Below are 18,435 nucleotides of genomic sequence, written 5' to 3'. Positions count from 1 at the left end.
GCGTTTTGATAGCTTGTACCGTAGCAGCTGTTTGGAGACAGGGAGTTGGGGTCCAGGGGTTTGTTCCCTCCAGGAGTGAGGTAAGCTCTGTGCGCCGGCACTGATGACGGGGCCTCGCCGGGCTTGGCGCCGAGGATGAATCTGGCCTCGTCCTGCTCCTCCAGGTTTGAGATGTCCTTCATCATGGTTTTACGGTAAGAGACGGACAGCTTGTTTGAGCCGTCTGACATCAGGTTGAAGTGACGGGCGATGAAGACGATAGGGAGAGGAAGCATGGCCACTACAATGAGGGAAAAGCACATGCCTAGTGCCCAGGGAGGGTAGCTCTCGAAACGTTCCTGAGCCTGCAGACACAGAGAGAGTTCAGTGAGGATGAGGAATTTGAAAATTACTTGGAAGAAAAAATGATCAATTCAGAAACATAATCATAAATAACATGGGGACAAATATTTGTCTATGAGCATGAGCCTGATGAAAATGACAAATAAGTCAAGTCAATTAAGGTCAGTTTTATTTCTCTACTTATCTCAATTTATCTCTGTCCTAAGGATATTTGCTAAATACTGTATAATTTCGAGGTACTTGTACTACACTTGGGTTCTTCCTCTTCCTCCTCTAATGCTACTTTAAACTTGTACTTTCACTTCACTGCATTTATCAGCTGTAGTTACTTTGTAGATGAAAACTTTAGATGCAAAACATACAATCAGTTTATAAAATACGATGCATTTTGTAAATTTAACTACCCAACAGTATATAAAGTCGTTAAAATAGAAACGCTGTTTAGTTCTCAATGCATAAGTAATAATCATTAAATAATATAATAACGTGACACAGGTGCAAATCTGTTGCAAAATTAGTACTCTTATTTTTGATACTTTAATAATACTACTAATACTTCTGTACTTTTACTAAAGTAAGATTTTGAATGCAGGATTCCACCACTGCTGCCGGAAACACTCACACACCCACACACACTGACTGACCAGTTCTTCGACCCAGGCGTTGTATCCCGGGGGGATGATGGTCATCTCTATGACCGTGGCTGAGATGAGAACGATGAGACAGATAGGGGAGACGTACTTCCACAGGTAGAAATAGATCATGGACGGTCGGAAACCCAACATGTCCTCCAGGTCCTGCATGAACCTGATACAGAAGAGCAAGAATATTACAGTAATCATCTGAAGACATGAACACACGGGCAGCTGACCTACAGGTAGATGTACCTTTTAGTGCCGTAAATCCAAGCGACGGACAGATTTTCCAGGATGACCACTACAGTGAGAGGCAGACCAGCAGAATAATCATCGAACATGGTGACAAAGTAATTCCCTGAGCGCTGAACGAACAGCAGGCCACACAGGAAGGCCACGATGCAGCAACACACTGGAACAAACACAGAGAAGAAGAAAATTAGATAATTTGGGGGAAAAGACAAAAACAACAACATTTTCTTGGTCCAATAGATGAGAAAATGGAAAGTAGAATGGTTTTCAGTCCTAGTACTGTTTTGCTTTCAGCGCACTCAGAGCAATTATACAAAGCCTAATACAGCCCACTCCCAAATGTGCTTTAATCCTTTTCAAGTGCTGAGTAATGAGTTTCAGCTATTAAAAACATATAGTGGCCTGGCCCGGGGGAGTCAGTAGGGGAGGTTTACCTGTGAAAAGCTCCTTCTGGACTTTGTAGGTGTCAAGGACAGGTGTAGTGATGCCGGTCATGGTGCCGATCATGCTGCCCAGACCGAGGTTAATGAGCATGAAGAAGAACATGACCGACCAGAACGGAGACGCTGGGAAATGGGTCATGGCTTCTGTGAAAGCGATGAAAGCTAGGCCGGTGCCCTGGACAGCCTGCAGAGAGATGGTCAGAGGAGTAAAGGCAGCAGACGTCATGAGTCGAATACAGAACATGCTATAGATATACATCTGTGGAAAACTGTGCCAAAGACTCAACCTTGTTGAGCTCGTCCTCCAGGACACAAGGCTCCAGACCCAGCTGGTCGAAGCTGCCCTCTTTGACCGTCTTGATGACCCCGTACATCTCAGCATAGTCTGATGTGGTGAGATGGGAGAAGTTCACATGTGGAGGGATGAGATCGTGACTCAGGACGTTTGAGTTGAGGTATCCCAGGATCTTCTCAGCATTCCTACAGTGTTAGAGGGAGAACAAATGTGAAAGGATGAAAGAGATGGTATTATCATATAAACTGCTTGAGCTGTGATTTTATATGTAAAACATCTTTTTTTTTTCCGTCAGATCATCTGCTTAGCTTTTACATATTTCTTCTCATTCTCAGTTCTAATATTTTCTCTGTCAGACTTTGGCCTTGTTTTGTTCAGGAGCTAAATTTCAAGTGTCATAGCAAAGGGCCTGAATTAATGTTATCATGATGGGTTATTGAGTGTAGGTTGATGCATGACATGAAATTTACCATTACATGTAAATGAACAAGAGCCTGTTATGATCAAGCTTTTTGTTTTCACATTCTTGTTTTCATTTTTTACTGAAGGATTTTATGATCCACATACGGTGACCGGTGCTTGAGGATAAACTGCTTTTGAACTCACTCTACGACACACTTTTCATTCATGAGGTTGGCCTTGAAGCCCAGCACAGCGAATACCACCAGTGTGGCCAGAATGGAGGTGAAGAAGTTGATGAAGGAGACGAGCACAGCGTCGAAATGACAGTTGTTGTCGATCTTATTGTAACTGGAGAAAGCTATGACTCCTCCAAAGCCCAGACCCAAGGCGAAGAAGACCTGTGTGGCTGCCTCCCTCCACACCTGAGGCTCCAACATCTTCTCCAGCTGCGAGATACAAGGCATTAGTGTTAGGTATATTATATATACAGTATATATACATATACATATGCATTTATAATTAAATATTTAGTGTGGGCAAGCAAGCAAGGAAATCGAAGCAGTCTCACCTTAGGAGTGAACATGTGAGCGATACCATCCACCGATCCCTTCAGCATCAGCCCCCTGACCAGGAAACAGAACAGCACCACATAGGGGAAAAGAGAGCTGAAGTACATCACCTGCAAATGAGGGGAGGAAAAACTAATTTAGGAAAGGGAAAGCAGTGGTCTACTTCATATTTTTTTCTCATCATGTCATCCTTCCATCCGTACCTTCCCAGAGGAGGCGATTCCCTTAATGACGGCGAGACAGACGATGATCCAGGCCACAAACAGAGACAGGGTCATCTTGACGTTGAGGCCGCCGCTCTCCGCGATGGTGCTAGTCGTGTTCAGAGTCTGACGGTACCAGAAATAGGTCGTAGCTGAGCTTTTGTCGCACTCCGGCTCCACAACTGCACATTTTTGCAGACAGACGGAGATGGAGGGTTTAGTTTGGGTGATAATGAGTATGTAGGAGAAGAAGTGGGTGTGAAGATGCAGCTGTGAGGTTTGGATGTCGCGGCGAGGAAGGCGGCGAGGGAGGAAGGAGAAATATAACGAGATCGAGAATGTTTGCTCAGGGTCAATATCTCAATTCTCGGCTGGTTTACACCTCTCAGACATAATTGAGGTAAACAAGGTCGTCTGTGTACTTGGTATGCAGAGCAGAAACCTCCAATTCACATCACCTGAGATGTTTTCCAGCGCACACACAGTATATTCTCTCGTTACCTTGGGGAAATGATATACTGTGTGTGGCGTGGTGTGAAGTTTAGAGCAGTGGTATGATTCTCCACATAACACTGCAGGATGGTGCAGGTTTATATAGATGTTTATACATGTGTGACAATCTAAATCTTCTGCATTCGATATGTCCTCTGCTAAATTCAGTGTTTATTACTGTAATTACGGTCTGGTTCCATCACGATGCTTCGGTCTGTCAAACTGGATACAGATCCATGAGAAGCAGACAGACACAGTGTTTTTTTCCTTCCAGTGAAATGTTTTACATTCTGCTGCTGTCCTTCAACATTAGCGTCCTTCAGTCTGGGAGGCTGAATCTCTGCTCCCTGTCTCTCTCCCAGCAGTTTAATCAGCCTTGCTGAGTCATACACATGCTTTTGAGAGTTTCTCGGCTGCCCCGGGGTTATGTTATTATCACCACTAATCGAATGAACTCCAGAGAGTTTTAATCTGGATTAGGTCTGTGAAGTTGTGACCGAAAGTCGTAAGAAAGTTACCGCAATTCGTCTGATCTGCTTAGGTGTGTCATCATGGGCTGAGGCTGAAGGGCTTGATGCCACGCTAATTGTGAGAGCAATATACACACTGTTATGACTGATCAAATGGATACCGTTTTAAACAATGATGATCCTGAATCCTGATGGCCTAGAGCCAAAATACATGGCATTTTATACGCTTGAAGATTAAAGCAGGTTGACATTTTAGTTTTCTTGTAATGTGCCTCGCACTGAACTGCCTCTGCTTCATTTTAAAAGGTGATATACAAACAAAGTGGCTTAGTATTTAATGTCACTCACTAGCAAGTGTCCCATTCTTTCTGATTGGGCATTCGCTCCACGGCAGAGGAAACTGAAAGGACTGGAAGAAGTAGAAGATGCTCCAACCAATGATCACATTATAGTAGAGACCCACGAAGCCACACACCTGGATAGATAGATAGATAGACGGATAGACGGAGAGACAGACAGACAGATAGATAGATTGATAGACATATGGTTAGCAAGTTGAAATTTGTTTCTTGACATTTCACAGTATGCTCTCTGCTATGTGACGACATAAACAGGCAGCACACATGAAGAGAAATTACAAATATATGATGTCGACTTTTCTGCCGACATTTCATTTTCATTTAATTTCATTTTTATTTATTTGAAAAGGACAGTGCACATTCTGTAAATGTGCCAGTGTTAGCCGACAGGCTAATTTTCAACTGCAGTCCTCTGGCAGGATGTCTAAAAACCACATATTGACCAGATGTTCATCAGATATTTCATTGCAGAATAAAAGAGCCGCGCAGAGTGAAAGAAGTATGCAAACGAGGCAGCACGCTGTGTGCATGTCCCATGTTGCTGTCAGTCTTCTGAGCAGTCTTGCCAGCCAGGACATTCAGGAGCTAAATAAGGTTGAGGAAAGCATGAATAATTAAAGTGCTCTCTTTTCAACAGTGATCTTCTATGAGATATTTATAGCTACTTCTGCGCCAGCCGCGCAACTCCAGAGAAAGGCTGCCTTTCATTCTCAAACATGTCGATACCTCCCATACACCCAGGAGAGGCTGAGGCAGTGTGAAGGTTGTTATCGTGACTTCATCCTGCTTACTACTATATCAGTTTCATGGTTGTTGAACCTTTACATACACCAGTGCATACGTCAGAGATAGACATATAGACAGATAGACAGAGAGATAGATAGACAGATAGATAGATAGATAGATAGATAGATAGCCCATGCAGAAAAGAAGGCCCCCTCATAAATCACACAGACAGAGCGTTGGCTTGTTTTTTGTTTTAGCCTTAAACTGCTGCTCATTCAGCAGCTGTGCTTCTGTTTAATTGCAGGGACTTGACAGCTGTTTCCTCATTACAGCCTCCTTGATTCTTATCAGAGGACCCACACCTTCTCTCTCCACTTCTCTCTGCTGTCCAACTGCTTTTCTGAGGCGCCATTAAAAGCTACCCAAGAAAGTATAATCACAAGTATGTGTTAGGCTCACGGTTATAGAGATGACAGATGATGACAAAATACAATAAAATAAAAAATCAGAGCCCGGCTGGCTGCTTCTCTTACCATCAGACTTGACATCCCTATCCCACCTAGACGGGGACAGACGTAGTTCCACACACCGATGCTCCCACGTCGGATCTTCTGACCAACCGCCAGCTCCAAGAAGAAGAGCGGGATCCCAATGATGAGGAGGAGGATGAAGTAGGGAACCAGATAAGCGCCTGGAAAACAGGGAGGCTTATAGCTGAGCAGGCACATTGACCTTGACCTTTGCTCTTTGACCACTAAAATCTACACCGATCATCCGTGACTCTAGGCGGACATTTGTGCCAAATTTACTACTGAGATATCGGGATCACGAGAAACGGACAACTTGACAACATAATGCCTCTGGCCCTGGCTGTCATAAAAACAACAGAGGCGTCTGTCATTAACTGTAGTGTCGTTTGTTGTTGTTGTATTTGATTGACACAGACACAAAAGGAATGTGTTTCTGTAGGAATTAAAGACAATGTTGAGCAGAGGTAAAATGCACCAAAACATTACAATGACTATTACAAAAATAAAAAACACCCGTACAATGTGAGGCAATGAAACAGCCCTGAAACAAATTCTCCTTTGAAGAGTATTACACAAAGGATATTAGAAACACTCTTGAATAGAAAATAAAAACAGACACATTACAAACAGCCTCACTAATGACCACAGAGTTGAATCAGCATCTTTTTGACACCATCAACAAATTAGAAAATTGGCTAAAACATGCAAAATGTTGTTATGGTTTTTTTTTTTTTAAATGTGATGAGTTAAATAAGGTTTTTTTTTAATATGTGTTTTAATACTTGCAACATTTTTGCACTAATTCCACAGTTTTATTTTAGTCTAACTAAATGATTTAGTGATTCAGTGATTTAGTGAGATATATTTACCCGACGAACCCCCCTCCCCCCCACCACCACCCAGCTCCTTAATAATATAAGGATCCAGGCTCCACTGACAAATAATCTTTGAATTTCATTTTAATTTTCATGGAATTCTAAATTTGTCTCTTTGCAGCTTAATCCAGAGAGGCATAATCAGGATGCAAGTGTTTTTTTTTTATGTGTGAAGGGTGAGTCATCATCCAGGATATAAAGACTTACAGCAGGCAAACATGTACTACTATTAATACATCAAAAGTAGGAATTACATTCAGTGGCACACATGTCTCATAGCGGGTGGAGTAATGAAGCAGAAAGAGGAGAAGAGGCGAGAGGCTAAATCAAGAAGGCTGGAGTCAGAAAGAAGGTTAAATGTAGTGAGGAGTTTCGGGCCTCTGTTGACAAACACTGAGCGACTTCAAGCAAATCCACTTCATCACAGGTTATTTAAACTGGAGCCAGATATAGATATATCACAGTCACGGGCATAAAGATGTGACAATGGGGGGAGAAATGATCGAGGGTGATAACGGAAAAAAGAGAAAGGCACGATGAGGGAGGGAGATGGAGGAACAGAGAGAGGAGCCCACACAGCGATAACTCCCAAACAACACAGACCATTAATGTGTCTGTAATTGGCTGCCAGACAGCAAATTACACAGTGAAAAATGGCCGTTTGCCAGGCTACATAACCTGACTCATCTGGGAGTGAGTCTACTGTCAGTAAATCCTCTCTATGGGCAATAAATCCTGCATATATGCAGTAAACTGGACTGTGAAAACACAGTGGAAGCAGTATCATGCCTGTCAATCCACGATGACAAGGTGTTTTTCACCTATAGTGAACACAGGTTTACACTGTGTACGCCTCAGATTGCAGACATCTCTACCAAAATAATACCTCATCAGCTATCGAGTATCATTTGAGCCTGGCCTGCCCTGCCGGCAGTGGGAATCAATGGTGCAGCTATATTTAGACGGTGCTGTTTTCTACACGATACAGCTGCTCTCTCGACAGCTCAGTCCTGAGTGGGAGTGCAATGTGTAGTTTGTGATGGTCGGGGTCAATTCGCCACTCAAGCTGAACATGCAACGCATATCCTTACAATGTGATATGCGTGCAAATCCGTCTGATTTTCTGGAAAATTTTAGCCACCAATCACTCATGTTATATCGGGCTGGGCTGCACTTCTAAAGTCAATATCACAAAATGGCAAAAATTTGCAAAACGATAAAACTTGTCACATGTGAAACAAGTACTTTAGTGACTAATTTGGACACTTTTTAATTACAATTTGTTTTGAATAATCAATGTGGATAAAAGAAGCAATGACATAAGGTATTATGATACTATCAGATGTCTGTAGCCTGCTCCACATCTCTGCTTGAGGCAAGAGTTGAGGCATAACACACTCTAAACTTCTGACTGATCTGATAGCAGTTGAGTTGCATTGTGGGTAATGTAGACGCCAGGAATAATAAGGCAAAAGAATGAGTGTGGTAGATTATAAAAGACTGTATGTCTGGTTCTGCTGTGTAAACTTTGATAATGTATTTTTTAAAAACTGCTCATTGTGAGTCCGACCATGTTATAGCAGTGCAAGCCTCCGTTGATGGAGAACTGTTTTAAGTTCTTTTTTAAATATGGCGATGTTTTGCATACTATTTCATCAATATTGCTACAGTTCCCATGTTTTGCATTTTATATGATCACAGCTTCCTTTATATATATAGATGATATCAGTTTTTGTTCTTTCTTAGTGTCCATTGTTTTTGGGAGAGTATCAGCACCTGCTGCCGTCGGTTATATTGTCTTTATGTGAATTTAAGTTTAGTTACTGATTTTTACTTCAGAATAACGTCTGAGAAAGTAAAGAAACTAAATTACTAGCTCCTGTAACACTGGTAACAATGGACTTGATTACAATAACTGTTAATGGAGCTGTAAATGAAATCTATTACCGACTTGACTGTACCCTTTACTTTGCTTAGCTTGTACTGCGCTTTTCCCTCCAACTCACCTCCTCCATTCTTTTGGCACAGGTAGGGGAAGCGCCACACATTACCCAGGCCCACAGAGAAGCCCACCTGGGCCAGGATGTACTGGAGTTTGCTGTTCCAGGCGGGGCGTCCATCGTTTTCCGGCACCTCTAGCTGCGGGGCTTTCTTCCCAGCGGCCCCTCCGACGTTCAGGGAACTGCTCTTGCAATCGAGTGGCTCCTCGTGTGCGAGCAGGTCAGCCACTGACTCTGTGACGTGCTCATGGCTCTGCTCGCGCTGCGTCACCTTGCTGTTCTTAGGCATGAGGGAGGCTGAGGGTCGGGGAGGGGGTGGGGGTGGAGAGAGAAAGAGAGAGCGAGAAAGAGACCGGTAGGAACACAAAGAAGTGATACAGGCAAAGAGTGGAGAAGAGATGGATGGATGTAACTATGAGGGAGAGGCTGAAGAGTGACAGCTGGATTTCAGGCCTCAGTCCTGCATCAGAAAAACAGAAAAATCAAATAGAAAATTGCACTTCAATGACATCATCCAAATCAAAATTGTACTAATGCTCCATTGTTAGACAAAAATCCCATAAATACACTTCTTTTTAAATAAAAGAAATGTGAGGTGCGTCTCCTTGACAAGGCTCATTTGATGCACAGTCATTTTAAGCTTCCTTTTCCTGGCTGTGATCTTTAAATAACTATTCACACAATCGCTGACACAATTATTCCTCCATTTAGTGCTTGGTTAGGCTCGTAATAAGACACTAGATTGTAACACATGGTTGTGCCGCCGCAGAACCACGAGGGATGTCAACATAAAGACAGGCGACCATTTGTCACACCTGTGTGTTAACTTAACCCGGTTCTTTCGACAAAAACTCAGCAGGGACTTGAACAGGCATTTTCACAAGCACACACAAAAAAAAACCCCACAACAGTTATGTGTCTCTCATGCAATGTTTTTTGCAATCCTGCAAATTGTTCTATTTAATTTCCCTGTTCTGAAAAGCTTAACTTCAGTGACGCTTTTTTTTCCCCTGTAAATCCCCTAATCCTCTGAAGCCTTGCGGCAACATCCATCCTCACCCCTCTTTCAGGGAGTGGTTGGTTCAGCCCAAACCTAATGGAGGAAGTGAACATGATGCTTTGGATGAAGTGCTGTCATGTGTTCTCCTGATCCACAAGCCTCTGTGTAGGTTCATTACTTATTGAGTGAATGGTTTCTCCATTATAAAAATCTGCCATGCACTGAAATGCAAAACTGCCAACGCTTGTAGGTTATTTGGACACTGTTTTCCACGAGGACAGAAGACAAGAAAGATGAAAAGCTATGAGTGTCACAAGAGTTCATTCCTGTGCTGGAACGGAAGTGACTGATCCTGTGAACAAGGAAGCAGTGGATGACAGGAGCTGAATGAAGATGCTGCACCTCGAGTGTGATGCAACAACAGTGATGCACACGAGCCTCCATCGTCACAACACTCGCTGCTTACGACGGCGTAAAACAAACTCTGTGTTACTATCTGCTGATTCTCCACAAAGACTATAAACTCTACACAGACCCTCTCACAGCTCCTGCTCATGATAAAAAAAGCTACAAACACTCAGGATGTGTGTTTGCCTCCCTTGTTTATTCATTTTTCATCCCACACCAGATTTCCATGTCAAGATGAGCCTATGATGCAATAATCCATGCACGGCCATTCACAAGTCTTCATAATCCTCTGTGCATTAACTGTAAAGCCCCTGTGTCTGCTTTTCTGTCTTGTCATTCAATCCCACACTACAGTATACAAGACACGTAATATCAATCAGCGCTTGCATCATCCAGCCAACACTGAGGCATGAAAACACATCAGCTCACCCAACCAATAATCCTGCTGGAAAAAGAAAAAGAAAAAACACAACAACACACAGTTCAGATGACTTTAGCTGATGCTATGAGTCTCACTGTGTGGAGCGATTTTATGGCACAGCATAAAAATATGTTTCACCATAGCTGGAAAAAGGCTTCCTGTGGCAATGTTATGTTTCTCCTCAGATGATCACAGTTTTGTCCTTGGAAAAAGATCTACACATAACTTGTGTAAATATCTGCTTGGCCTTTATATATTTTCTAACAGGGATCCTGCATTCATCAGAATAACTACTCACACATGCACTACAACATACTGTATATCTGCTCCAGTATAACCACACAAATGACTTATTTGACTAAGATCATTTTGAGCAAAGGTCACATCAACAGCAGAAGGTGCAATATGGAAATATTTGCTGTATTTAATTAAGACTTAAGATAAAAGTATCATCTGTCAGCTGTAATGTGAATGTTGCAATTTCATGTTGTTGCACATGCTGCTATATGAATTTGTAGAGTCAGAAATGTGTAATCAACACTTCACATGAAGGGCAGCATTACTAAATGACTGCTATTATTACCATACCAGCATATTTTTGCATAAAAGCCCCTTTTTAAGAAATCACATTCCACACTGGTAACTTAAAGGCACCAACAAGGTCACAAGTTCAGCCTTCAGCACTTCTAACCATGAACACATGCTCTTACATGTCTCTGTTTCCAGTGTCAGACACATCACAAAATCATGAAGATCCTGGGAAAAGTTATACCCCCATGCAGGCATCACTTATCGGGTGGAAGCCTGTGGTAGATATGTGTGTTAATATGTTTTTCTATGGGTTACATTGGAAGAGATAATGGTGAGGTTCCCGGACAGGACAAACAGGAGGAAAAACAGCAGGGATCAGCTTCAGTAATCAGTCTTGTTTAAATGTCCACACTTGTTCATCAATCGATTACTGATCCTGTGATTACCAGCCCGCTTTAAAAATCAGAGCCACTGTTAGTGTTTAATCAGCTGTTTCACAATGGATATCAAAAAGTATTAAAAGTCTGAAGCGTTTAACAGCCAATTACATGCCCATCCAACTGGTAACAACCCATTTTATTTCAGAAAATTTAGATTTAGAATATGGATTAACTGAAAAATAGCATTAAGAAATGAACTTGAAACCCTCTTTTGAGTGTAAAACACAGAGCAGCTGCAGGTTGTGAAAAGCTCCTGAATGCTCTCAGTAATCAACACCACAACACAGACTGTTCACATTGTGAACACCAGGTGACACATCTGGTGCTGATGCTGATAGTCTAGTGTCATCCCTGGTTTTACTGCTCACCATGAGTGATGCTTTGGCTTCTTAAATACACAATCAAGGTCAAATGCGACTATTTCCTGACCTCTGTGTAAACTAGAGCACATGGTGCAAATTTTACACGATTATAGACTTCACGTGACTCAACGTGTTAGTGAAAGACCTAAACTGAGCGATTCAAACTCTTTCTAAGCTACCAGTGAACTTCTGCAGAAATAAGCAGTCTACGTCTTTATAAACCCAACAGATAACAAGGAGTCAGTGGAGGGATGATTTGAAAAAAAAAACAAAACAAATCTTTCTCACCGTGAGTCTTCAGCAGCGATCAACAATATCCAAGGTTTACTGAGAACGCATCCGTCAGAGAATATGTGGAGAGAGTCATGAATACATCCGCTGGGCTGCACTTGCATGTCGGAGTGGGACTGGCTGAGCGCTCACAGGACACTGGAGGAGGACGGAGCATCACATGCTACTCTGCCTGCACTTCACATGCAGGGTGGAGAGTCCGGGGCGCACCGTGACGCACAGAGCGCTGCTCGTTATCAACTATGACAAATTATCACCTGCCACTCACTTACTTGTTGTTATTTGATACTGCATCTCTGCGCGGGAAGCAGGGATGTTGAGAGAGAGAGAGAGAGAGAGAGAGAGAGGTATACAACTGTGCGCGGATTTGTCAAGGTTATCCACTCCTACCTGAGGAAGTGGTTTTCTGACGCAGCTTTCGTCATTCGCTTTTCAATTGATAAAAAATGTAAGACATTCGTCACTGGCCCGTCGGGACAGGCTGCACAGACACTTGGTTATCCTGCTTTTCTGTGTCAAAGTAGAGGTTTTGATGACACCAACACAGTGAAACAGAGAGGAAGTAGAAAAACAGGCTTGTATAGAGGAACAGGTGTCCATATTTAAGGAAAGGTCATATTTTTTTTCAAGTTTGTCCTCATAATGCTCTCATGCCCATATTGAACCAGTTCTCAGACTCTGATTGGTTCTCCTGTCCAAACTGGCAATTAGGAAACATGATTCCTGTGTAAATGGCCACGCTATGGTTAAAAGAGCTATTTGTAAGTTTTGCAGTTTTGCTACATAGCCAACGTTAGCACTGACAGTTATTTACTTACCAGTCTAGAAGACTGGTAAGTAAATCATCATTAGCTCTCTACAGTGGTGGAAACAAAACCCTCTGGTTTTTGGCTCTACATCTGTCACTCCAGGCTGCTGCTGCTGGAGCCTCTAATGGGCTTCAGCTGAACCTCAGAGTATATTCTTCACACTGTACAAAGAATATGGATTTTATTCCCCCTTGACTTACATTAGAATTTCTAAAGAAAGTGATATCGTCTGACCAGGAGGAAAAATTAGTTTCAGTTGACATATGGCCATGTCTGTGTTGTTCTAAGATGGACTTGAAAACTGCTCTGTCCACACTGAAACAGAGGATCAAGCTGCTTTCCACTGCACAACAATGAATAAGCATTAATACATGAATAATACCCATTATACATACATGAACAATCCTCCATAACAAATGAATAACACAATGAACGGAGGAAAAGAAGGATATTTTGTGCTATAGTTGAGGTGATGTGTGATACTCAATCATGACTGCCTTGACAGGAATGACAGGAATGTAAAAGTCTTGTAGAATCCTTTTTTAGATAGAAATTCACTCTCTAATTGAATACACATACTTGTCTTCATAAAGGGTTTTATTTATATTTGTGAACGTGGACTACACTCTATTAATCTCTGACTAACAGCTTTGTCTTCCCGATCAAACTGTAAATCTTGCACTGGGTGGTCATTTCTCAGCGACACGACTGCAGCAGACACAGTCATCCAGGGGACCATAAATCATGCACCGTCCGCCAGAATTTTCTTTAATACCACCGAGATAGAGGAGGAGGATATTATCGAGAGGCCATTTTTCATCCTGACCTTATGGATTTATTTTGTCACTCGCTCCCACGTGTCTGCCTCCTTAGTTGTCTTAATTAGATGAGTTGCCTCACTTGCTTCTTCATGTTTCTCCTCGTCTACATCTTTATCAAATACAGAGTTTGGCCTCAGTGATGATACATTACATGGGGGAGTAAACATGACGAATTAAGTAGCTTTAAACTCTCTGTAAGAACAAAATCCTGTTTAAAAAGCATTTATACAGTTTGAACTGACTCCAAATAGCAGCAAAGCATGACCTCTACAGAACATTAGGATCGCAGTTCATGTCTCATATCCCCTATATTTGTGTTTACAGACTGTGGGAGTGCAGCGTCCGAGACGAGCTCAGGGTCGAATCTGTTTCTCCTGGTCCTCGCTCTGTGACGATTTTTACGCACCTTCTTCGAGCTGACTACTGGGAGCAGTTGCCACAGCAACCCCAGGATCATATGACAGACTTTGTCTCATCTCTGCTCTCTCCTTTCTGCATCCCTCCCTCCATAAATTTCTTTACTGAAAAACAACAACAACAAAATACTTTTCCCACTTCAGGTGTGAGCTGCCGGGTCTGCTCTCCTGCCTTAGGTGCAGCCTGTAAAGTTTCTAAAGCAGCCTGTAAGAGGCAGAGGGAAATGTTTTTTTCTTTAATCTGAATCATAAGTCATTTGAGTAGTTCTACAATACTGATACCTACATCTCCTCTCCATCCTCAGCTCTACACTTTTACCTCTTGTTGTGCAGTAGAGATGATCATCTGTGGTGTTTTCTCACCCCACTTTGGCTTCCACACAGACGGCCCTTTCTTTCACTCCACATCTGTTAAAACAGTCTGACAAAGCCAATTTAAGAACAAGGATTAAAACCATGTGGCATAATCATGGCTTACATGCTGCGGGGAGTCAATATAAAGAAACACAGTGTCCTTCCTCTAAAACTAGTCCTGAAGTGCCCTTGATCGAGGGAGTACAGCCACAAATGCTGCAGGGCGTCTGCTAAGTGGACAGTAGAGTGGCACTCAGTAATACGCTCTTCTTAATTTTTCGTGGTTTTATTAAGCCTGCATCAGCAGCCTTGCAGGCCCGTGGGACCGTAGGCACAGCAGTGCTGCTGCCCTCTCCGGTTAGCAAATGACCAAACAGTCCCATCTGGGTTTGAAGAGCTGCGGCTTTGTTCTGCCTTCATTTTCCCCTCTGTTCTCTTACTCATGCCTCTTTATATTTTACATACTTTTAAATCTTTTTCCAAAAGCACTCCCGCTGTTATAATCTAAATTTTTTTTGGTTAGGTAAAACTCCAGAGATTTGTTTTTGGTTCTTGTTTATTCAGCACAATCTAATCCATACAATAGATGTTTAGTCTGGAGCAAAGTGGTGACTGAACAACTGACACTGCTGTCCATGGAGCCATGCTGCTATGGTTAATACACTCAGCAGAAGCTTAAGTGACAGTATTTCCTGTCTGATTCGAATTTAAACATTTTCCTCATAGATTCTTTTGCTCTTCCTTTGTCATGATCACTACACATTTTGATCACCAGAATCCTTGTCATTTCTCTCTGTCATCCCCTCCGCACAGTTTAATTTTCTTATTATAAAGAATGTCTCCCTGAGATCTTTACTTCATGCATCCTCTCTGGTTTACGTTGTATCTCATGGTGTCTGACGTCAGCTCCTCTCTGCCGTTCACCTTCAGTTGCCTCTAACTTCACATTGTCTCCCTGCTTTCTTTTGTGCTCCCCAGCGCCCACTTCCACTCACGTGTGCTCATGCATTCTGCATCTGCACCGCCACATCCGCCCAGTACTTTTCCTTCACTCCAGTCTCATTTATATTCCTCCCTCCCCATCCCATCCATTCTCACCCCTTCCCTCCCCTCTGTTTCTCCCCTCGTGTTTCGCGCTGTCTGGGTCACTCTCAGCTCCTAAAAAAAGCTTCAGCCTGCACTGGGCTCGGTGGTATCGCTTATCTAGTCCATTATTCTTAGTACAATCACTTGAACAAACATAATTACATCTACACTGTTTTTACTACTGAAAAAAAGTGAATGGAAACACTTCTGACAGATGTGAATGGATAAGTGAAAGCAGTTGATGTCTACATTTGTGAGCTCACTTGCATGACATTGCTCTCTGTGATCAATGCACTGATAATTTGATGTCTCTTTTAGCCAAGGGGGTTAAAGTACACTGATGCTGGATGCTCTGTTTTGCTAGGAAGGCTGGTTTCTCTCCAGTTATGTCATCATCACAAAACCAGTGAATGAAACAAAACACACAGAATATATTATTTTAAAGGACAAAAAAACAAGGACTTTTCATGTATCGTTCATCTTTTCCCTAAGATAAAGAAAAGAAGTAGCTTTAATTCATGCATAACTGTTTTATTTCACGTCTTAGCTTTCTTCTTTACCTGTCGATGCGTCCTCATAGTATTGTAGCAACTCCTGCTTTCCCAGAGTGCATCGCTGCATGTGATGGTGTTGTGCAGGTGTTCAGAGAGTGGAGAAAGTGGGTCATGCTGGGCTGCAGTGCTCTGCCACATGCCAACGCTCCAAGATGGTGTTTGTCTTTACACAGATTTTAATAAAACACTGTTGTACCAGGAGTTCATCCTAGTTTTGTCATTAAATCAGCATCAACATAAAATGAAAAACATTTAAGAACCAGTTTGGTGACTGTCGGTTTGAAGAGCCATTTCTGGCTAAAATTCATTGTGACTGTATGCTGGTTCAGGTTACACAGGTGAAGGATCGGTTGTCTTTTGGCTGGGTGATGGTGGAAATGCACTAACAGATCTGTCACAGAGCATCTGTCTCACATAAAAGCCAGGGTGCACTGGGTCAGGCCATGCTGTTCACCTTAATGCGACACACAAAAATAGAAACTCATTAAAAGCTGTTTTTCCACCACTAATCCTTTGCAGATTCCCCCTTTGACAGCTCATTAACAAAAACCCTGGCATGCCATTCTGTTTGTGATGGCTGTTAACAGATGAGACGCCTATCTGTTGCAACATGTTCAAGGTTTCATATTTTCCATGAATTCATGAGCAGCAGTCTTAGTGTAACTCTTTTTTTTTTTTTTTAAATATGTTATTTAAAAGTTACTGACAATGCTATTGTTTAGATTGTTCCCCTGTTGGTTATCTACTTGTATAAATATGTACAGCAATTCCCCTTTATATAATCAGCAGAATTCTTTTGGCATACCTCACTGCAGATAATTGGATGCTTTGGTTGCTCAATATGAGGAACACAGACAACTGACCCGGATATTAGACGAACACTTAAAGAAGGAACACATTCCCCTTCATATTATCTTTATAGATACACTTACAGCCATTTTAATGCTGGGTGGCAGATTGCCTTGCTGGGCCAGCGAAGGGACATGTGACAGTCTATAGAGGAACTTCACCAGATGGTCTCTCAAAGAGGGGCCGGTCCAGCTCAGGGTTGAGGGCAAAGCTCCTGTCCCCATTTTTTTGGACAACATAATCCTTTTAAAATACCCCTGCAGCAAAGCACAAAGCATTTTTTTAGTAAGAATTGTTGGTGCAAAAAGGTTGATGCAACAAATAATAGGGTCAGACTCACCCAACAGTAAAGCAAAACATAGATACAGATTAAAAACCGTTGAGAGCAAACAATTAAAATAAATGTATCAAAATGTGAAAGGAGAACTGACGATTATGTCCTTTTGGTTAAAATGATCATCAGTTGATTCTCTTCAGGTCCACTGACTTGCAAAGGTGAATATTATATTGATATTTTCTAATAGCATGGGCAGAGAAAATATTATATCATCAGAAAGAAGTCTTTAGTTGATAAGAATCTCAGCAATAAAGAAATGGAAGTTTAGCTGGAAAACAGACATTTGCGGTTTGCAATAATTTTGCATTTATAAAAGTGGAGACAGAAGTTTCTGAATCAGCAGATTTTTATAAAAAATAAAATGTATTAAGTGGACGACCACCTCTCATCCTGCTGTCATGCAGACTGTAATCCTATGCGTGGGAGTGCCCTACATACATGCCATGCTTCAGCAATTTTATTCCTGTGTATTATCAATAAAAACAATAAAGCCTACACATCATCAACAAATCCTACCCCACAGACTACACATAATGGTATTGCGTGGATGATGGTTCAGGCTGCAATGCGTCTATAGTACCTGTGAAGTATAATTAAGAAAATCAAAAGTTAAAGGGTTAATTGACATTAAAACAAAGACTATCTTGTTTTAAAATGTAAAACGTGTACAAATAATTTCATTGAAAATAAATTCTGAAAGTTGAATCATCATGTTACTCAGTAAGGAGGCTTTTGGAGGTATTTTACTGTGATGAAACAGGAAGTCAGGACTTTGCATAGATTACGTAGATGGTAATGAAATTGATTTCAATATTATATAATATAGGAAGACCAGTTGCTATGGCAAGTAAAGGCTTTCTGGATGCAATGTAGTAATTAATGTGTTTTATGGTGTTTGTATTTTTTTTTGTTTTGTTGTGTTTTTATGTACATGTCCATCACACTTTGGCATTTGACTGTTAGGGAATTTCTGTATTTGTGTTTGGAAAAAAAACAATAAAGATAGTTTTTGTTTGTTTTTGTGATGTTTTATATGTAATGTTCTATAGTTGTTTCTTCATGTTTTACACAGATGGAACAACACCTAGTACAAATTTTCCAACAAGATGGACGAGGCAGAGACACACTGACCGGAGGTTTCTAAGTGAATGGATTCATTCTAC

General features: G+C 41.7%; 1 protein-coding gene across 1 annotated transcript in view; it reads right to left on the bottom strand.

Annotated features, from left to right (window-relative positions):
* Nucleotides 1-9,277, bottom strand: part of LOC111660863 (sodium-dependent neutral amino acid transporter SLC6A17-like) — a 9,735-nt gene extending 458 nt beyond the window's left edge. The window contains exons 1-11 of the mRNA XM_023414290.2: nucleotides 8,600-9,277; nucleotides 5,722-5,879; nucleotides 4,452-4,578; nucleotides 3,142-3,323; nucleotides 2,938-3,048; nucleotides 2,574-2,815; nucleotides 1,960-2,152; nucleotides 1,664-1,856; nucleotides 1,230-1,389; nucleotides 987-1,149; nucleotides 3-344 (exon numbers count right to left, since the gene is read on the bottom strand). Coding sequence (XP_023270058.1) covers nucleotides 3-344; nucleotides 987-1,149; nucleotides 1,230-1,389; nucleotides 1,664-1,856; nucleotides 1,960-2,152; nucleotides 2,574-2,815; nucleotides 2,938-3,048; nucleotides 3,142-3,323; nucleotides 4,452-4,578; nucleotides 5,722-5,879; nucleotides 8,600-8,882 — 2,154 coding nt within the window. The 5' untranslated portion in view covers nucleotides 8,883-9,277. The remainder of the gene's footprint in view (nucleotides 1-2; nucleotides 345-986; nucleotides 1,150-1,229; nucleotides 1,390-1,663; nucleotides 1,857-1,959; nucleotides 2,153-2,573; nucleotides 2,816-2,937; nucleotides 3,049-3,141; nucleotides 3,324-4,451; nucleotides 4,579-5,721; nucleotides 5,880-8,599) is intronic.
* Nucleotides 9,278-18,435: the final 9,158 nt, after the last annotated feature.

Source organism: Seriola lalandi, unplaced genomic scaffold, assembly GCF_002814215.2.
Source record: "Seriola lalandi dorsalis isolate HSWRI2012SDOR001 ecotype SW California unplaced genomic scaffold, Sedor1 jcf7180002054522, whole genome shotgun sequence".
Classification (NCBI taxonomy): Eukaryota; Metazoa; Chordata; class Actinopteri; order Carangiformes; family Carangidae; genus Seriola; species Seriola lalandi.
Note: the sequence above shows the minus strand (reverse complement) of the source record. Positions and strands in the feature narration are given on the sequence as shown.